A 14377-nucleotide genomic window follows, 5' to 3' on the forward strand; every position below is an offset into this window, starting at 1 on the left:
AATAGATGCTTAGAGATTGTCCCATATATCCATTGCATAACAGTTGCATCTAGATGTGGCCACTAATCCTTGGACTTGGTAGTAGAATCTTTGTCGCTGGCAGAGGAGGGATCGACTATAGCAGGTGGTAGAATATGATCGAGCACTTGGAAAGCATGACAATGGATTTTGAATAGTTCAACCTAAGATGTATATTTATCGTTTTCAATTTCAAGAGTAACAGGAATGTAGTTTCTGATATTGGTTACCGTAACAGCATGATGTAGAGGAGTTGCCATTGCAATAGACAAGATCTGATGAAGAAGAAGAAATGAGAGGGACAAGATTATGATCTACAACTAGGGTTGAAGAAGTCGGCTGCTAGAGTTGAGAGAGAAGATGATACCACCAAAAATGATTTCCCTTTCATTCACATGAATATAAATAGTTTACAATATTAACACTTGACCACCTCTAATATACAAATATTACAAGTTATCACAATATAATCGGCTAGTCTAATAAATATCAATATGCAGAATTAAGAACAATTAATTGAAAATAATCTTGGTCAAATATAACGTCAAATCTACTTTATTCATAAACTACTCATTAATTCCACATATGTTAACTATCAGACTTGAAACCTCAACCTCAAGGAAGGATGACAACACCGGATACCGCTGGACTAGAAGTCATTTGGTAACTACAAAGATATTGATACTAACTATAAGCTTTATGTTTAGGGGCCCGTCAGGCATTCTTGATCCATCGGGTCGGGTTACCCTCTATTTGCCGGTTAAAAAAAAAAAAAACTATAAGCTTTATGTTTAGGGGAAGGGTTACAATTAATTACATAATTAAATCCTATTTGTAGTGGGTAAATGCATCACCAATAATAAACAAACCACTATAGATAATATACAAATACACACCCTGCCAACCAGGCAACCACAATAGCAAGTTCTCAAGTTTTCCTCTTTTTACACCTCTTAAGTTCCTGAAATAACAAGAACAAAATATTACAGCCTCTTATTTGTTAAATTTGTTTTTTAATTTTTCTTAATTTTGACACCTTGATACCCAATTTCATTTTTCTTCTTTTCGCATATAGACATATTGGCTGGAGGCAAATTAAAGCAAACTTCCTTCTTTGGTTTATGAAAGAATGGGGCGGACACAAAAAATTATTTACAATTTGACCGATTCAGTACGACCTTTATCGTTATTTTTTTTACAACCACCATCACCACGATTTTAAGTTTTCTAGTTGTAATTATGATATGATATAACTATTGTTAGTTGTATCTCTCAATTTTAATTCCTAGTTACGATAACATATATAGCCTTGAATGAATTCGTTGTTTTAGAAAACATGTACACTCGCTTATTAGTAAGAAGTATAAGAAAATAGCAATAGAAAATGGAATGATTCTTAAATTAAATAATGGTCTTATTTTAGAGTTCTCCGATAGATATTTGTAATTATATGAGTTGTTTATAATGATTTATATATATTTCTATGTTAACCATCTAATGACTATGTAAATAATTCAGAATACAATAAGATTATAAAATAATAAATTAATAAAAATGTCAAAAATGATTTTTTTTTTTTCGACATATAATTCCATTTTTGAAAGACAATAAAAACTAGGACAAGTTTTTAAATCCAATTAGAAAAGAACAACATTTTGAAACTTACTACAAGAACAAATAGAGTGATTCATTTTACTGTATAATCCATGCTAATTTTCATTTGTGTGTTTGAAAACAGAATTTTTTTGAAGCAATTAAACAGAAAGACTTACTTGAAAATCCAGTGCATCCTCAATCCTTTCTATGATTGTTTCCATTGTAGGGCGTTCCTCCGATTTGTGACTTATGCACTGAAATGCAAGTTCTTTAAACGTATAAAAGCAACGACTATCAATTTCATCTCTTATAAATGGATCAATTAATTTTTCGAGCCCATTCTTATAGTAGCGTCTGACCAAACTTATTAGATGTTGTGGTTTACCATCCCCAAAGCTCTTTCTGTAAAAAGCCAACATCCCACTCAACAATTCAAACATCACCACGCCAAATGAGTAAACATCTGACTCTTTACGGAGGATGCCACTCTCATGGTAAATGGGATCCATGTAGAAGTTGGTGCCTGCAACATTTGTATATAGATGACTACGTTGTTGATTTCTCGTGCTTTCTTTCGACAAACCAAAATCACAAATTTTGGCTTCCATATTTTCATCTAACAATATGTTTCCGCTCTTGATATCTCTGTGTATTACTCTGTTGTCCTCACCTAACCCCGAGTGAAGGTAGTTGAGCCCTTTTGCTGCCCCTAAGCAAATCTTGAGGCGTTGTACCCATGTTAGGCAATGCCTTTTATTCGGGTCTTGGAGATGATAATCAAGGCTTCGATTGTTAGCATACTCGTAAACTATGATCATCTCATTGGCTTCATCACAATAACCGATGAAAGGGATGATATTTTGATGATGGAACTTGGAAATCAAGTTAAGTTCGGTAAGGAACTCATTCTTTCCTTGATGACCTTGAGGATCAAGGCGTTTGATGGCAACTATGAAGTTTTTCCAATGCTCAGAGAGTTGTCCTCTATAAACGACACCAAATCCACCATCTCCGATCCGAGTTTTAGAGCTGAAGCATGCGGTTGCTAAAGTGATCTCCTTCAGTGGAATTAGATATCTTTCTAGGTTTTGAGATTGTTGGTAGGGTTGGGTAATTGTAGAAACTGCTCCGTGGTTCTGTGAAAATAAATAAACCTGAATTTGCTTAGAGATGGTGTGCCATTATAAGTTTCCCTACATGAACAATATACACGAACAGAACCTTTCAAAAATTAAATCCTACATGCTTCATTCTTTCTATAAAATATGGTCATTATGTAACCTTGTTTATATATATATATATATAAATATGTACGAATTAAACAATTCAAACCGAATGGTTACAAACTTTAGACTAGGTGAAAAAAATTGTGTATGTTTCTTAGAGTATCCACGATGCATAGTATAATGAAATGGTTGAGTGAGTTGAAATACCCAATTGACATTCAATGTATTGAACTCAACCATAGTTGAAGTTCACAGGAAAAATAAAATTTTTTTAATATAAAATGATTAACAAGTTAATGATTTTTTTAAAATATGTTACGTTGAACTTTTGTAATGTTCATTGTTTTATTAGAAAAAAAAACAGTAAAGTTGTTTGAAAAGTGGAATAATAATGTGGCAATCCATCAAATTCTATAGCGTTCAATCCTAAACTCTATTAAGCTCAATGCATGCATTATGAATGGTCGCATATAAAACAAATTATAATGTTCTTTATAGGCTGCATTTGACAAAATTAAAACAAATTATAATGTGGTATGACACAAAATGTTTTTCCTTGATTACATATAAAACTGGTTTTCCTAAAGAAAATTGAATGAAAAAAACTTACTTGAATATCTAGTGCTTCTTCAATGCTCTTGATGATCGTGTTCATTGTGGGGCGGTCCTTTAGGTTCAAACTAATGCATCGATATGCAATTTCTTTAATCACATGAAAAGAATGAGTATTAATTTCACCTCTTATTTGAGGATCAATTAAGTTATCCTGTCCTTCATTGTAGTAGCGTCTGACCAAATTTAGGAGTGTTTGTGGTTGATCATCACCAATCCTCCTTTTACTATAAGCCAACATCCCACACAACACTTCAAAAAGTACAATCCCAAATGAGTAAACGTCTAATTCTGTCTTAACGATGCCACTTTCACTGTAAATGGGATCCAAGTAAACTGAATTTGTGTTAACCGCAGCAAGTTCAGTGACTTGTCGTTGATTTCGGTCGACTGATATTGACCATTCAAAACCACAAATTTTTGCTTCCATATTGCTATCTAACAATATGTGTGCACTATTGAAGTCTCTATGTATCACTCTGTTGTACTCCCCAAGACCTGAATGAAGATACTTGAGTCCTCTAGCTGCTCCTCTGCAAATCTTAAGGCGTTGTTCCCATGTTATGAAACGACTCCTTTGGTAGAGATAAAGATGATGAGCAAGGGTACTGTTTTCAGCGTATTCAGAAACTATAATCATCTCATTCCCTTCATTACAATAGCCTATGAAAGGGATGATGTTTTCATGATCGAAGCTGGACATCATCCCAATCTCATTATGAAATTTATGTGCTGCTTGGTAACGATTGGGATTAAAGCGTTTAAAGGCCGCTGTGAGATTTTTCCATCGTTCAGAGAGTATTCCTTTGTAGACCGAACCATTTCCATCATCTCCGATTCGAGTTTCTTTACTTAGTTCATTAGTGGCCAAGTTGATCGCCGTTAGTGGAATTAGAAAACGTTCTAAATTTTGATATGGGTAGCTTTGAACGATAGTGGTTGAAGTAGCTCCATGGTTCTGTGAAAATAAACATAAACGACTTTGCTCAAGAGCCTATTTATTTTGCCATGGTTTAAAGCATCACAGATTCACAATGCATAGTTAAATAATGCATAGTTAAATGGAATGGTCTGAGTTAGAGGTCGACAAACACCGGTTTTAAACCAATTCCAGTTAAAATAACTGGTTTAAAAGAAAAAAAAAAAAAAAAACGATTTTTGAAAAACTGGTTTCGGTTATAATCAGTTTGGTTTTTTCAGTTTCTTTGAAAATAAAATTTTGTTAAAAAATCGGTTATGTTCTCTCTCTCTCTCTCTCTCTCTCTCTCTCTCTCTCTATATATATATATATATATATATATATATATATATATATATATATATATATATATATATATATATATATATGACCTTATGACACTAATGTGAGATACCGTCACATATAGATAGTGTAGATGCCCAAAAACAAATATTATAACAAATGAGCTATTATTTTTTGGTCTTTCTGTTGAGCTGCTGCATTAAATTATGGGTTTTATACTTAAAAGGAGTGACAGCTAGCTAACATGACAAAACATGACCGTCGTTCAAAATGCATCCAGAAAAAAAAAAAAAAAATGAAAAGATAAAACTAAAATTATAAAGCAATTTATCATGTTGTATTGTCAACGGTAGTTATCATTTTTGCGTATAAACTAAATTTCCTTTAAGTTATTCAAATGAAAAAAAATAAAAAATAAAAAATAAAAAAATAAAACTTACTTGAACATCTAATGCTTCCTCAAGTTTCTTGATTATCACATCCATCGTAGGGCGATCCTCCACTATGAAACTGATACACTTATATGCTACTTCTTTAAACATCTGAAAAGATTGACTATTGATCTGATTTATTATACACGGATCAGTTATCTTCTCCACCCCATCATCATAGTAGCGTCGAACAAGATTAAGCAGAGTTTGTGGCTTATGATCATCGATGCTCCTTGTAGAATCAGCCAACATCCCACTCAACATTTCAAACAATACGACCCCAAATGAATAAACATCTGATTCGATCTTGACTACACCACTTCCATGGTTAATGGGATCCATGTAAAACCTGGTACCCGAAGCCTTTGCATTGTTTCGAGTATTTCGCTGTTTTATGTTGCTAAATTGTGACAAACCAAAACCACAAATTTTTGCTTCCAAATTGTCATCTAGTAATATATTTGAGCTCTTCACAGCTCTGTGAATTACTGGGATGCCTTCACCTATACCCGAGTGAAGATACCCAAGTCCTCTTGCTGCCCCTATGCAAATCTTCAGGCGTTGTGCCCATGTTATGCAACGCCTGTTAATCTCGTCTTTAAGACAATGATCAAGGCTACCACTGACAACATGTTCATAAACAATAATGATCTCACTGCTTTCATCACAGTAACCAACGAAAGGGATGATACTTTGATGGTGAAACATAGAAATCATTTGGAGCTCGTTATGAAACTCTTGCTCTCCTTGTTTACTACCCTTTTTAATTCGTTTGATTGCAACAATGCGGTTTTCCCAACGTTTTGAGAGCTGACCTTTGTAGATCATACTAAGTCTACCATTTCCGATCTGAGTTTCATGACTGAAATCTGCCGTTGCCAACTTGATCTCCTTCAGTGGAATTAAAAAACTTTGTAGGTTAACCCCTGAAGAAGACATTGTTTTTGGATATTGGTGATTTGGTATGGTAATGGCTATGTGCAATAAACGGATCTGAGTTTGCTTATAGAAATTAGATCCCCCTTAGGTTTTTCTAGAATATCATAAAGTTGTTGACTTGAACCAAGTGGCTTAAAAACTAAATCCAACTACTTCACATGTTATCATTTATGTTTCTAAAAAAATATTATAAAACTGTCGACTGGAACCTATATATTATAGTTATAAAGTGAGAATATTTTACAAGAAATTAAAATTTAGGGGTAATTAACAAAGATTATTTATAACATTTTGAAAAAAGAATGATTTGTTTTTTGAAAAAAAATGTATATGTTGAAATGGTTCTGTTTTTGAAAGACAAAGCACACAAGTATGTGTACTTTTTATTCAAATTTGGAAAAGCACATTTGTTCTTTATTCAATAATCATGGCCTTTGGTGTTCCTTTATATCATTATTTCAATTCATATTTTTGGTTAATTGCTCATTATTTATAACAATTTGCTGCTCTAAATGAACATATGTTGATGAATTTTATGGAATTTGTGACCAAATGATTTTTTTCAGGTTAACTTGTGCATATGTTTAGGGTTTTTTATTATTTGAATAAAATCGAATTGTCCAATTTGACAATTTAGATGAGATTATTTGGTTCGCATATTTAGATGTTTGGATTGGTTTTTAGCAAAACCGAATTATTATTTTGGATTTTAAATTGGTTTTAGTTGATAATTGAAAACGAATAGTCCAAAAAAACCGAATAACATTTATTATTTTGTTATTTTTAATATATATCTTTAATTATTTATAAATTTGCTAAATTATTTTTAGTAGATTAAAAGTTTTCATCTTTTATAATATTTTAATATGTATTTCTTATCAAAAGTTTGTCTATAAAATGGTAAACTATAATATATTTGATTGGTATTTGTTTATAAAATTTAATTCACAACTAATTAAATAATTTTCTTTGGTTTCGATTATAAAGTAGGTTAGTACTAAAGTTATATATTTATTAAAATGTCTTGATTCTTGAAAACCAAATTGTAAAAACTGATCCAACCGAAATACTATTTGGTTGGATTGGATCGGATTTAAATTTAGATTAGATTATTTGATCTACGGTTTGAAAACCGAAATCAATTTGGATTCACTTGATCGGATCGGTTCAAACAGATCCACCAAACGAATATCCCTACATAGATGAACCATGTGTCACATTCCTTTAAGAATGTTATTTTTTTTATGTATTATAATTTTAATAGTAGTTTTTTTGTATGCCATTGGTATATTTAACTTCTTATTTTCTTTAAAATAAATTAGCACGATGTGTATATGTTAAATATTTTGGTAGATTTTTTATCTTTTAAAAGTTGTTTAATATTTTTGCATATTTTTTCAAGAACGAGAGTTTGTGCTGGCAGAATTGTAGGATCTTATCTTTTAAATAAGATCTGGTTTTCAATTAGTCAATTAGAGAGTAAAAGACATACAATTATAATGACGTTAGACGTCTCTCAAAAGATACTCTCTATTACTAACAAAATATCCTTATATATGAGAAATGCTCGGACTAATAAAGTTAGGACACCTAATGTGACATTTCTAGTTTTAAGGTTAATTAAAAAAAATTCTTTATACTTATTTAAAATAGAGTATTCTTTTATTTGTGCAGAATTTGTCTCAAAACATTATTAATATGAGATAATAATAATATCAATGAATTTATGAAGAAATGGTTTTCATTAATATTTTTAAAACTTGGGATGTCATTCATAATCGATACAGAAACATAAGCATAAATTAGTCTTTATAGGCCTTACATCAATTTATTTAATGACCTAAAACTCCTCATATTTCTCGGCAGATTCAAACATCAATCTTCTTGTATCTTCACATCGCTACCTGTGATACAAAGGAACTGAGTGGGTCAGGCTTAGGAGTCTGGTGAGCACATATAGTTTTCAACCTACAATATTATAATCTTTAAAATATATATTTCACATCAATCAAATAACCTGATTACCCTTTCATGCTATCTTCATTTCCTGATCCTAAAATGATGATCTTGAGGGACCTATCCCAAGGGATCTTTGTAAGCAAAGAGTAGACAATACTGCTTCGGGGATTCTGTTAGCAACATGTGTTAATAAGGCAGCCTTGTAGGGGATGGAGTCTGACAGTGTTCCAAATGAATTTCTAGAATAGTCGGTGGTCGTTACCTATACTCCCTAGATGACTCAGCACAACAACACGATAGTATTATGGTCATAACCTCTCATTTTTATTTCGCACAACCCTTCAATACCCAATACAATTTAAATATGATAAAATAACTACACCAACATTTCATATTGTTGCACCTAACACATATATCAAGAACACAGATAATAGGCACATATAGCATTTAGATACTTTGTATCTATGTTTAAAATGAAAAAACTATTCAGTCACTTGTTAAACTGGATGACTTGATTAGGGTAAAGCTTCGCCTAACACCTTAGTTTTTTTCTTTTGAAAGGCCTAGATATGATTATCACTAAGTCTTAGTTAACGTTTCATAATTTTTGTAACTATAATAATGATAGTCTAGATTCCTTAGTAATCCTAATGAATAGTGATCTATAGCTGATAAGGAATAACCAGGTATGATCATATCAGATGTAGGGTCTGTTTGTTACACATAGTATACTATTTGGAAATCTCACTTTAAATACCTCATTAAATCTAGCCTAGACATTACCCCCATAAGTAGATCAATCAATATTATGATATGGAATCACTGATAATCTTATTTATAGGTTCATAATAACGATTATGAAAATAAATATCAGTTACACTTAAAGCAAAATAGGTGTAGCTTAATTTACAAAGTTTCCTAACAAAAGTCCAGAAAGTTCGCAGGTAGAACTCCGACCCGAAAGCTTCTATTTGCCAGAATCTGTAATGCCTAGGGCTTCACCAAAAACTTAAGATCTAAATAAAATTTAGACTCAAGGAAGAAATTTTCAGAGAGAATGGTTCTGAAGATGTGAGGAAGAAGTGAAGAGGTTGTTTCTATTTATAGACATTTTTTATGATTGTGTCACACCTATATAAGGTGTGTGTCGCTCCCACGTTCTATGCTTCTCCTCCGGATTTGTGACACATGTCGAAAAGGTGTTGTAACATCCCGAGTTCAGGAGTGCAAATTCAGGGTTCAAAGTGTAAATGTGAAAGAGCAGCTCGGCGAGTCCATGGGTGGACTCGGCGAGTAGGGTCGCGATTCTGGTCGCGTGTTAAGTGGCCAACTCGGCGAGTCGGCGGCTGGACTCGGCGAGTTGGTGTTGTGTGGAGAAAACCCTAATTTTGGAGGATGAACCCTATATAAAGGACATTATACCCTCTCCCTAGCCTCTTTACCCTCTCTTGAAGTCCAGAAAACCCTAGAGAGCGTTTGTGAGTGGTTTGAGAGCATTTGAACCTTGGAGAAGAGATTTTGGAAGAGATCTTGGAGAGTTAAAAGGCTTGGAGCAAGGGGCTTTGCAAGGATTCAGATTTCTCTTCTGTTGGAGTTTCCTTTTGAGGTATTATTTCGTTGCTTGGGCTTTTATTCTTCATTTTGAGGTTTTTGGAAAAGATAGCATGTGGTGTTTTGAGTTGGAGGTTAGATCTGAGGTTGTTACCTCAGATCTGGAATGGAGAAGGTCTAGAGTGCATTAAAGTCTCTGTTCTTGAGTGATTGGTGAAGCCATCTTATCCCAAACCCTAACCCTAGAGTTTTATATGCTTATATCTCCTTGGATTCACGTAAAGTTTGCCACTTTACGTGATGGATGGGTTGTAGAAGGGTAGATCTATGGTTTGGATCATTTGCATGGCCTGGAAAGCTTCTGTATGGATTAAGATCTAGAGGTACTCGGCGAGTCACGAAGGTGTACTCGGCGAGTTGCTTGAAGATGGGCAGGAACTCGGCGAGTTGGAAGAACAACTCGGCGAGTTGGTTGAAGATAGCCTTGGACTCGGCGAGTCTGGTCGTGAGGTCCTAACCTTCTTCTGGTTGAGCCGTGAATCGGTGAGTCAAGGGAGAACTCGGTGAGTTGAATGCGAGGGGAATTAGAGTTGTGGGACTCGGCGAGTCTCGGGGTGACTCGGCGAGTTGAGTCATGGTTTGGGGAAGTTCTGAGCATGGGGACTCGACAAGTCGACGGGTTGACTCGGCGAGTAGGGTCAACTAGGAAGGTTGACTTTGACTGAGGACTTTGACCAAGAGTTGACCAGTTGACTTCCAGGAGTATTTTGGTTGTTATTTGTGATTATTGGTTTCGGTGATTCAGTGGTGGAGTTCGTGACGCTGGTCAGAGCAGCGTGGACTGTTCTTCAATTGGCAGTAGCAGGTGAGTCTTCTCACTATACTTTACCTAGAGTGGTAACAGAGTTATGTGATAGAGATATTATATGCTATCTATGTGATGTGTGGCACTGCATTATTTCTATGTGATTTATGCTGTGTGTATATCAGAGTGAGGACCGGAAGGTCCACAGAGCTAGGACCAGAGTGTCCGTAGAGTTAGGGCCCAATGGCCCATAGAGTTATAGCCTCGAGTGGCTAATATTATGTGCCATTGTATTTGTATGTTGTTTATGTGTTGAGATTCATTATGATATGTGATTCAGAGTTCTCAGAGTTAGAACCTTTGGATCCTTAGAGTTAGGGCCTGAGGGCCCAACGAGAGTTGGGACTGGAGGGTCCCACTGAGACACACTGACCAGAAGGTCAACAGAGTTATATCCTTGAGTGGCTAATATGTGTTAGAGTGGTATTTTGGGGAACTCACTAAGCTTCGTGCTTACAGTGTTTTGTGTTATGTGTTTCAGGTTTTCTCCGGATCACGGGACGGCACCGACTCGATTGTACACACCAGAGGAAGCGGTTGTTTTGAAGATCCTGGTTTATTAATTGATTGAACAAAAGAGTCATGTATTGTAATTTATACAAAATGAGATTTTTATGAAAAGTATTAAGGAGAAAAGTAATTTTAATTGAAAAAAAAATTGTTTTGAAAAATTTCGACGTTACAAGTTGGTATCAGAGCCTTGGTTTGAGGGATTCGGATGCACCTTCGGGTAAATCTGAACTCAAACTGAGGAAGTAAGAAAAGTTTTCAAAGAAATGAAATTCTAAAAGTGAATAAGAGTTCAAAGAGACAGCAAGAAAGAGCAGTGTGTACAATCAGCCAGAGCCCGAACGGTGATTTCCCAAAATACCCTTACTTTTGTGTTATGAGATATTTATGATACATTTTATGAAATATTATGCATGCTAGAGGCAGGATAGGTATTTCATATCTTAGGACTAGAGTGGCCTGATTTTTGATGCCTTAGCCTAAGAGTTGCTGTTATATGTGTTGTGCTTTTGAGTATGAGTGAGAGTATTCAGTTGGAATCCTCTTAGGGGAGTAACCTAGGAGAGACGCCTAGATGAGTATTGTGGTGCTTATTGAAAGAATAGTTAGAACCCTCGAGGGGTAGAGTTGCAGAGTTCAATGGTGCTTTTGAGAATGAGCAGAGTAGGCGGAGTCATCACCCAGGGTGAGTTCTATGTATTCTTCGATGCCCGAATGCTGCTTGCTTCATGCTTTGTGGAACTCTCGATGATGGGAGTCATCTACCAAGTGAATATGACGATATTCAGGAGGTAGATGGCTAGCATCATTAGGGGCTCTTTAGCAGCTGATGGCGGAGAAGTGGGAGTGACCTTAGCCAGATGAGTACGCTGGCGGAGTAGAGCATTTCGCTGAGGAGTAAGCACGCGTGGCAGAATTAGTGAACGAGAAAGTTGAGCAGCTACCTAGGGACTCTACAATGGTCCGTGTGGAAAGTATGGGTAGATGTGGCAGGTAGTATGGGCCCGTATTACCGAAAGCAGAGGACCCATACTCGATACAGGGAGTATTTTGAAGGTTCTAAGTGGCAGACTAAGGAGTGATGTTATGGTTCAAGTACCATACATCGGAGCAGATTGGGGAGTGATGTCATGGATCAGGTTCCATGATTGGTAGCTGATTGAGAGGTGATTCCATGGTTTGAATACCATGATTTGCATCAGATCGAGAGGTGATGTCGTGGTTCGAGTACCATGACCCATGACAGTTAGTGTTATTGGTTCTACCAGTTACCCGTGGTGATTGGTTAGACCGAGATCGGAGGTGAAAGAGTATGGGGCTAGAGGGCCATGATGGACGAGTTTTAGTGAAGTATCCCTTAATGAGGAAATCGAGTTATCCCCGAGGGATTGTTGATGAGATGCCAATTGGAGTCGCAAGACTCAGGAAGGAGTAGAGATGGCAATTATAGAGGATTACAGCCTGAGTTGAGCAACCAGCCGATAGAAGAGATGTCACCTTCTGTGATTTAAGTGGTGCTATTTCCGTTTCTAGTGAGAAACATAAGAGGTGTGAGATTTCGGTTTGGGGGTTTAGGAGTAAAACCCTGTGGATTGAAATTTATTTCGATTTTCCTCCAGTGTATCAGGCAGCATGTCTGCCGCGAGGTAAGGATATATCGTAAGCATGTAGTCGGTTGGGACTGAGGTGGTCAAGGACCACGTCACACCCTATTTGAGTATAGTAGGGCATGTGGTAGCAGTATCAGTGGGCAATCCAGTTGAGTATATCAGGGAGGCGGCTCTTCTGCCTATGATGGATATTGAGTATGGGAGTGGAGTCCCAGTTCTTGTGAGGATTCAAGTAATGGAACTTGGGTGGAGTAGTCGAGGGCGAGAAGTACGTTGAATTATGGTTTCAGTCTAAGAGTCAGTGATCTTACTGGACAGTCGAGGTATTCGGTATCGGAATGGTATGAGGCTTCGAATGGCTAGAAACAGTCACGATGAGAATCCCTGAAGATTTCTTCGGAGATTTAGGGTATTTGAAGTTTCTTGATCTCTAAGTGGGGGAGAACCGGGTATTTTATTGAGGGAACCAGAGATTGTGCAAGAGAGGTTAGGGGTTGGATACAGGAATCTGGTGGTGACCAGGTCCGTTTCAAGGGGAAGACTCGTAATGGTGGTACGAGCAGTCAAGAACTTCTGGGTCGAAGTATGGTTTGCATATATCCCTTTTTGGATGGATAGGTGATTATCGAGCGGCCAATTCCCTTGCCGGTGTGTGTATTTCTTGCGTGGATTTTGAGCAGTAGGGGAAAAGGATTTCGGAGGATCACCAGCGTATTCTGAAGCGTTAGCGCTTTCTTTGTTTCTAATTGAGTGATTGGGTACACTGAGGTTGCACACTGGGTAACGGAGAATTATTTATGGAGTTCAGAGGAAATGAATTGTTGCATCTGTATGGTGCTGGGAGTAGGAGAGTAGTGTTTGAGGTAGGATATCGTGATGTCCGTAATGGTGATCCGTGGTGACCGGGAATAATGTCCCGATTTCGGAGTTATTTAGAGCCTTGAGTTTGAGACGACCAGTGGTATATCATGTATCTACAGTTCCAATGGGATCCCTTCGAGTATTGACAGCAAGAGGGATTATTTTAGAAGATGGATCTCCGCTGAGGAAAGTAATTTGGTTATAGTGGTTGCCGCCAGAGTCTGTGATGCATATGTGGGACAAGTGTGTGTAGCTATCTATGATAGTCTACGGGCATGAGTGAGTGGACATAGTGTAGCGTCGGGATGAGTTGAGAGTATGGGTTGAAGCTACGGGGAGCCGTAGTATTCACTAATCAGAGGGTTTTGTGATGCTATGGGGAGCCGTAGTATTCACAAGTTAGAGAGAGGGAGTCGTGGTACTACGGGGAGCCGTAGTACCCACTTGACAGTTGGTGTTGTGGTGCTACGGGGAGCCGTAGTACTCACTAGTCAGAGGCCGTCGTGTTATTGCGGGGAGCCGTAATACTCACTAGACGGCAAGAGAGTGTGATGTTGGGGTGTTCCCCTATCAGTGTTTGATGCAGAAGAGTTGTAGGCTTGAGCAGCCTTAGTATAGAGTTTTGGAGCCTGGTGGTTGAACCAAGGGCGAAACTGGGGGTTAGAGTTGAGTCAATCCTCAGTTGGATTGTATTTTTCATATGAGGAAAAGAGAATTTCGTGACTTGTGAGTCACTGGGCCGGGATTGTGGTCACGGGGAGGAAGCTAGTGAGATATTTTGGATCATGTTATAGGTGATCTTTGGGGGTTCAGTTGTGGAATCAAAAGTTGAACTGGTACTCAGTATCGAAGTAGGATATGAGAAATGAGCTAGAGTTTGTCATGGTGATATCTGAGGACACTTCAGAGCAAGCGGACGATTTAGACGCTCAAGGACG

General features: G+C 36.8%; 1 protein-coding gene across 1 annotated transcript; it reads right to left on the reverse strand.

Moving 5' to 3' along the window:
* Window positions 1-408: 408 nt before the first annotated feature.
* LOC145103241 (uncharacterized) lies at window positions 409-6128 on the reverse strand. The gene is made up of 4 exons (XM_079040803.1): window positions 5154-6128; window positions 3451-4410; window positions 1791-2750; window positions 409-979 (listed from the first exon to the last, which is right to left on the reverse strand). The coding sequence occupies exons 1-4, from the start codon at window positions 6081-6083 to the stop codon at window positions 947-949; spliced, it is 2883 nt and encodes a 960-aa protein (XP_078896929.1). The 5' UTR covers window positions 6084-6128; the 3' UTR covers window positions 409-946.
* Between the last annotated feature and the right edge of the window lie 8249 nt (window positions 6129-14377).

This window comes from Lactuca serriola, chromosome 1, assembly GCF_051521515.1.
Source record: "Lactuca serriola cultivar US96UC23 chromosome 1, Lser_US96UC23_V15, whole genome shotgun sequence".
Classification (NCBI taxonomy): domain Eukaryota; kingdom Viridiplantae; phylum Streptophyta; class Magnoliopsida; order Asterales; family Asteraceae; genus Lactuca; species Lactuca serriola.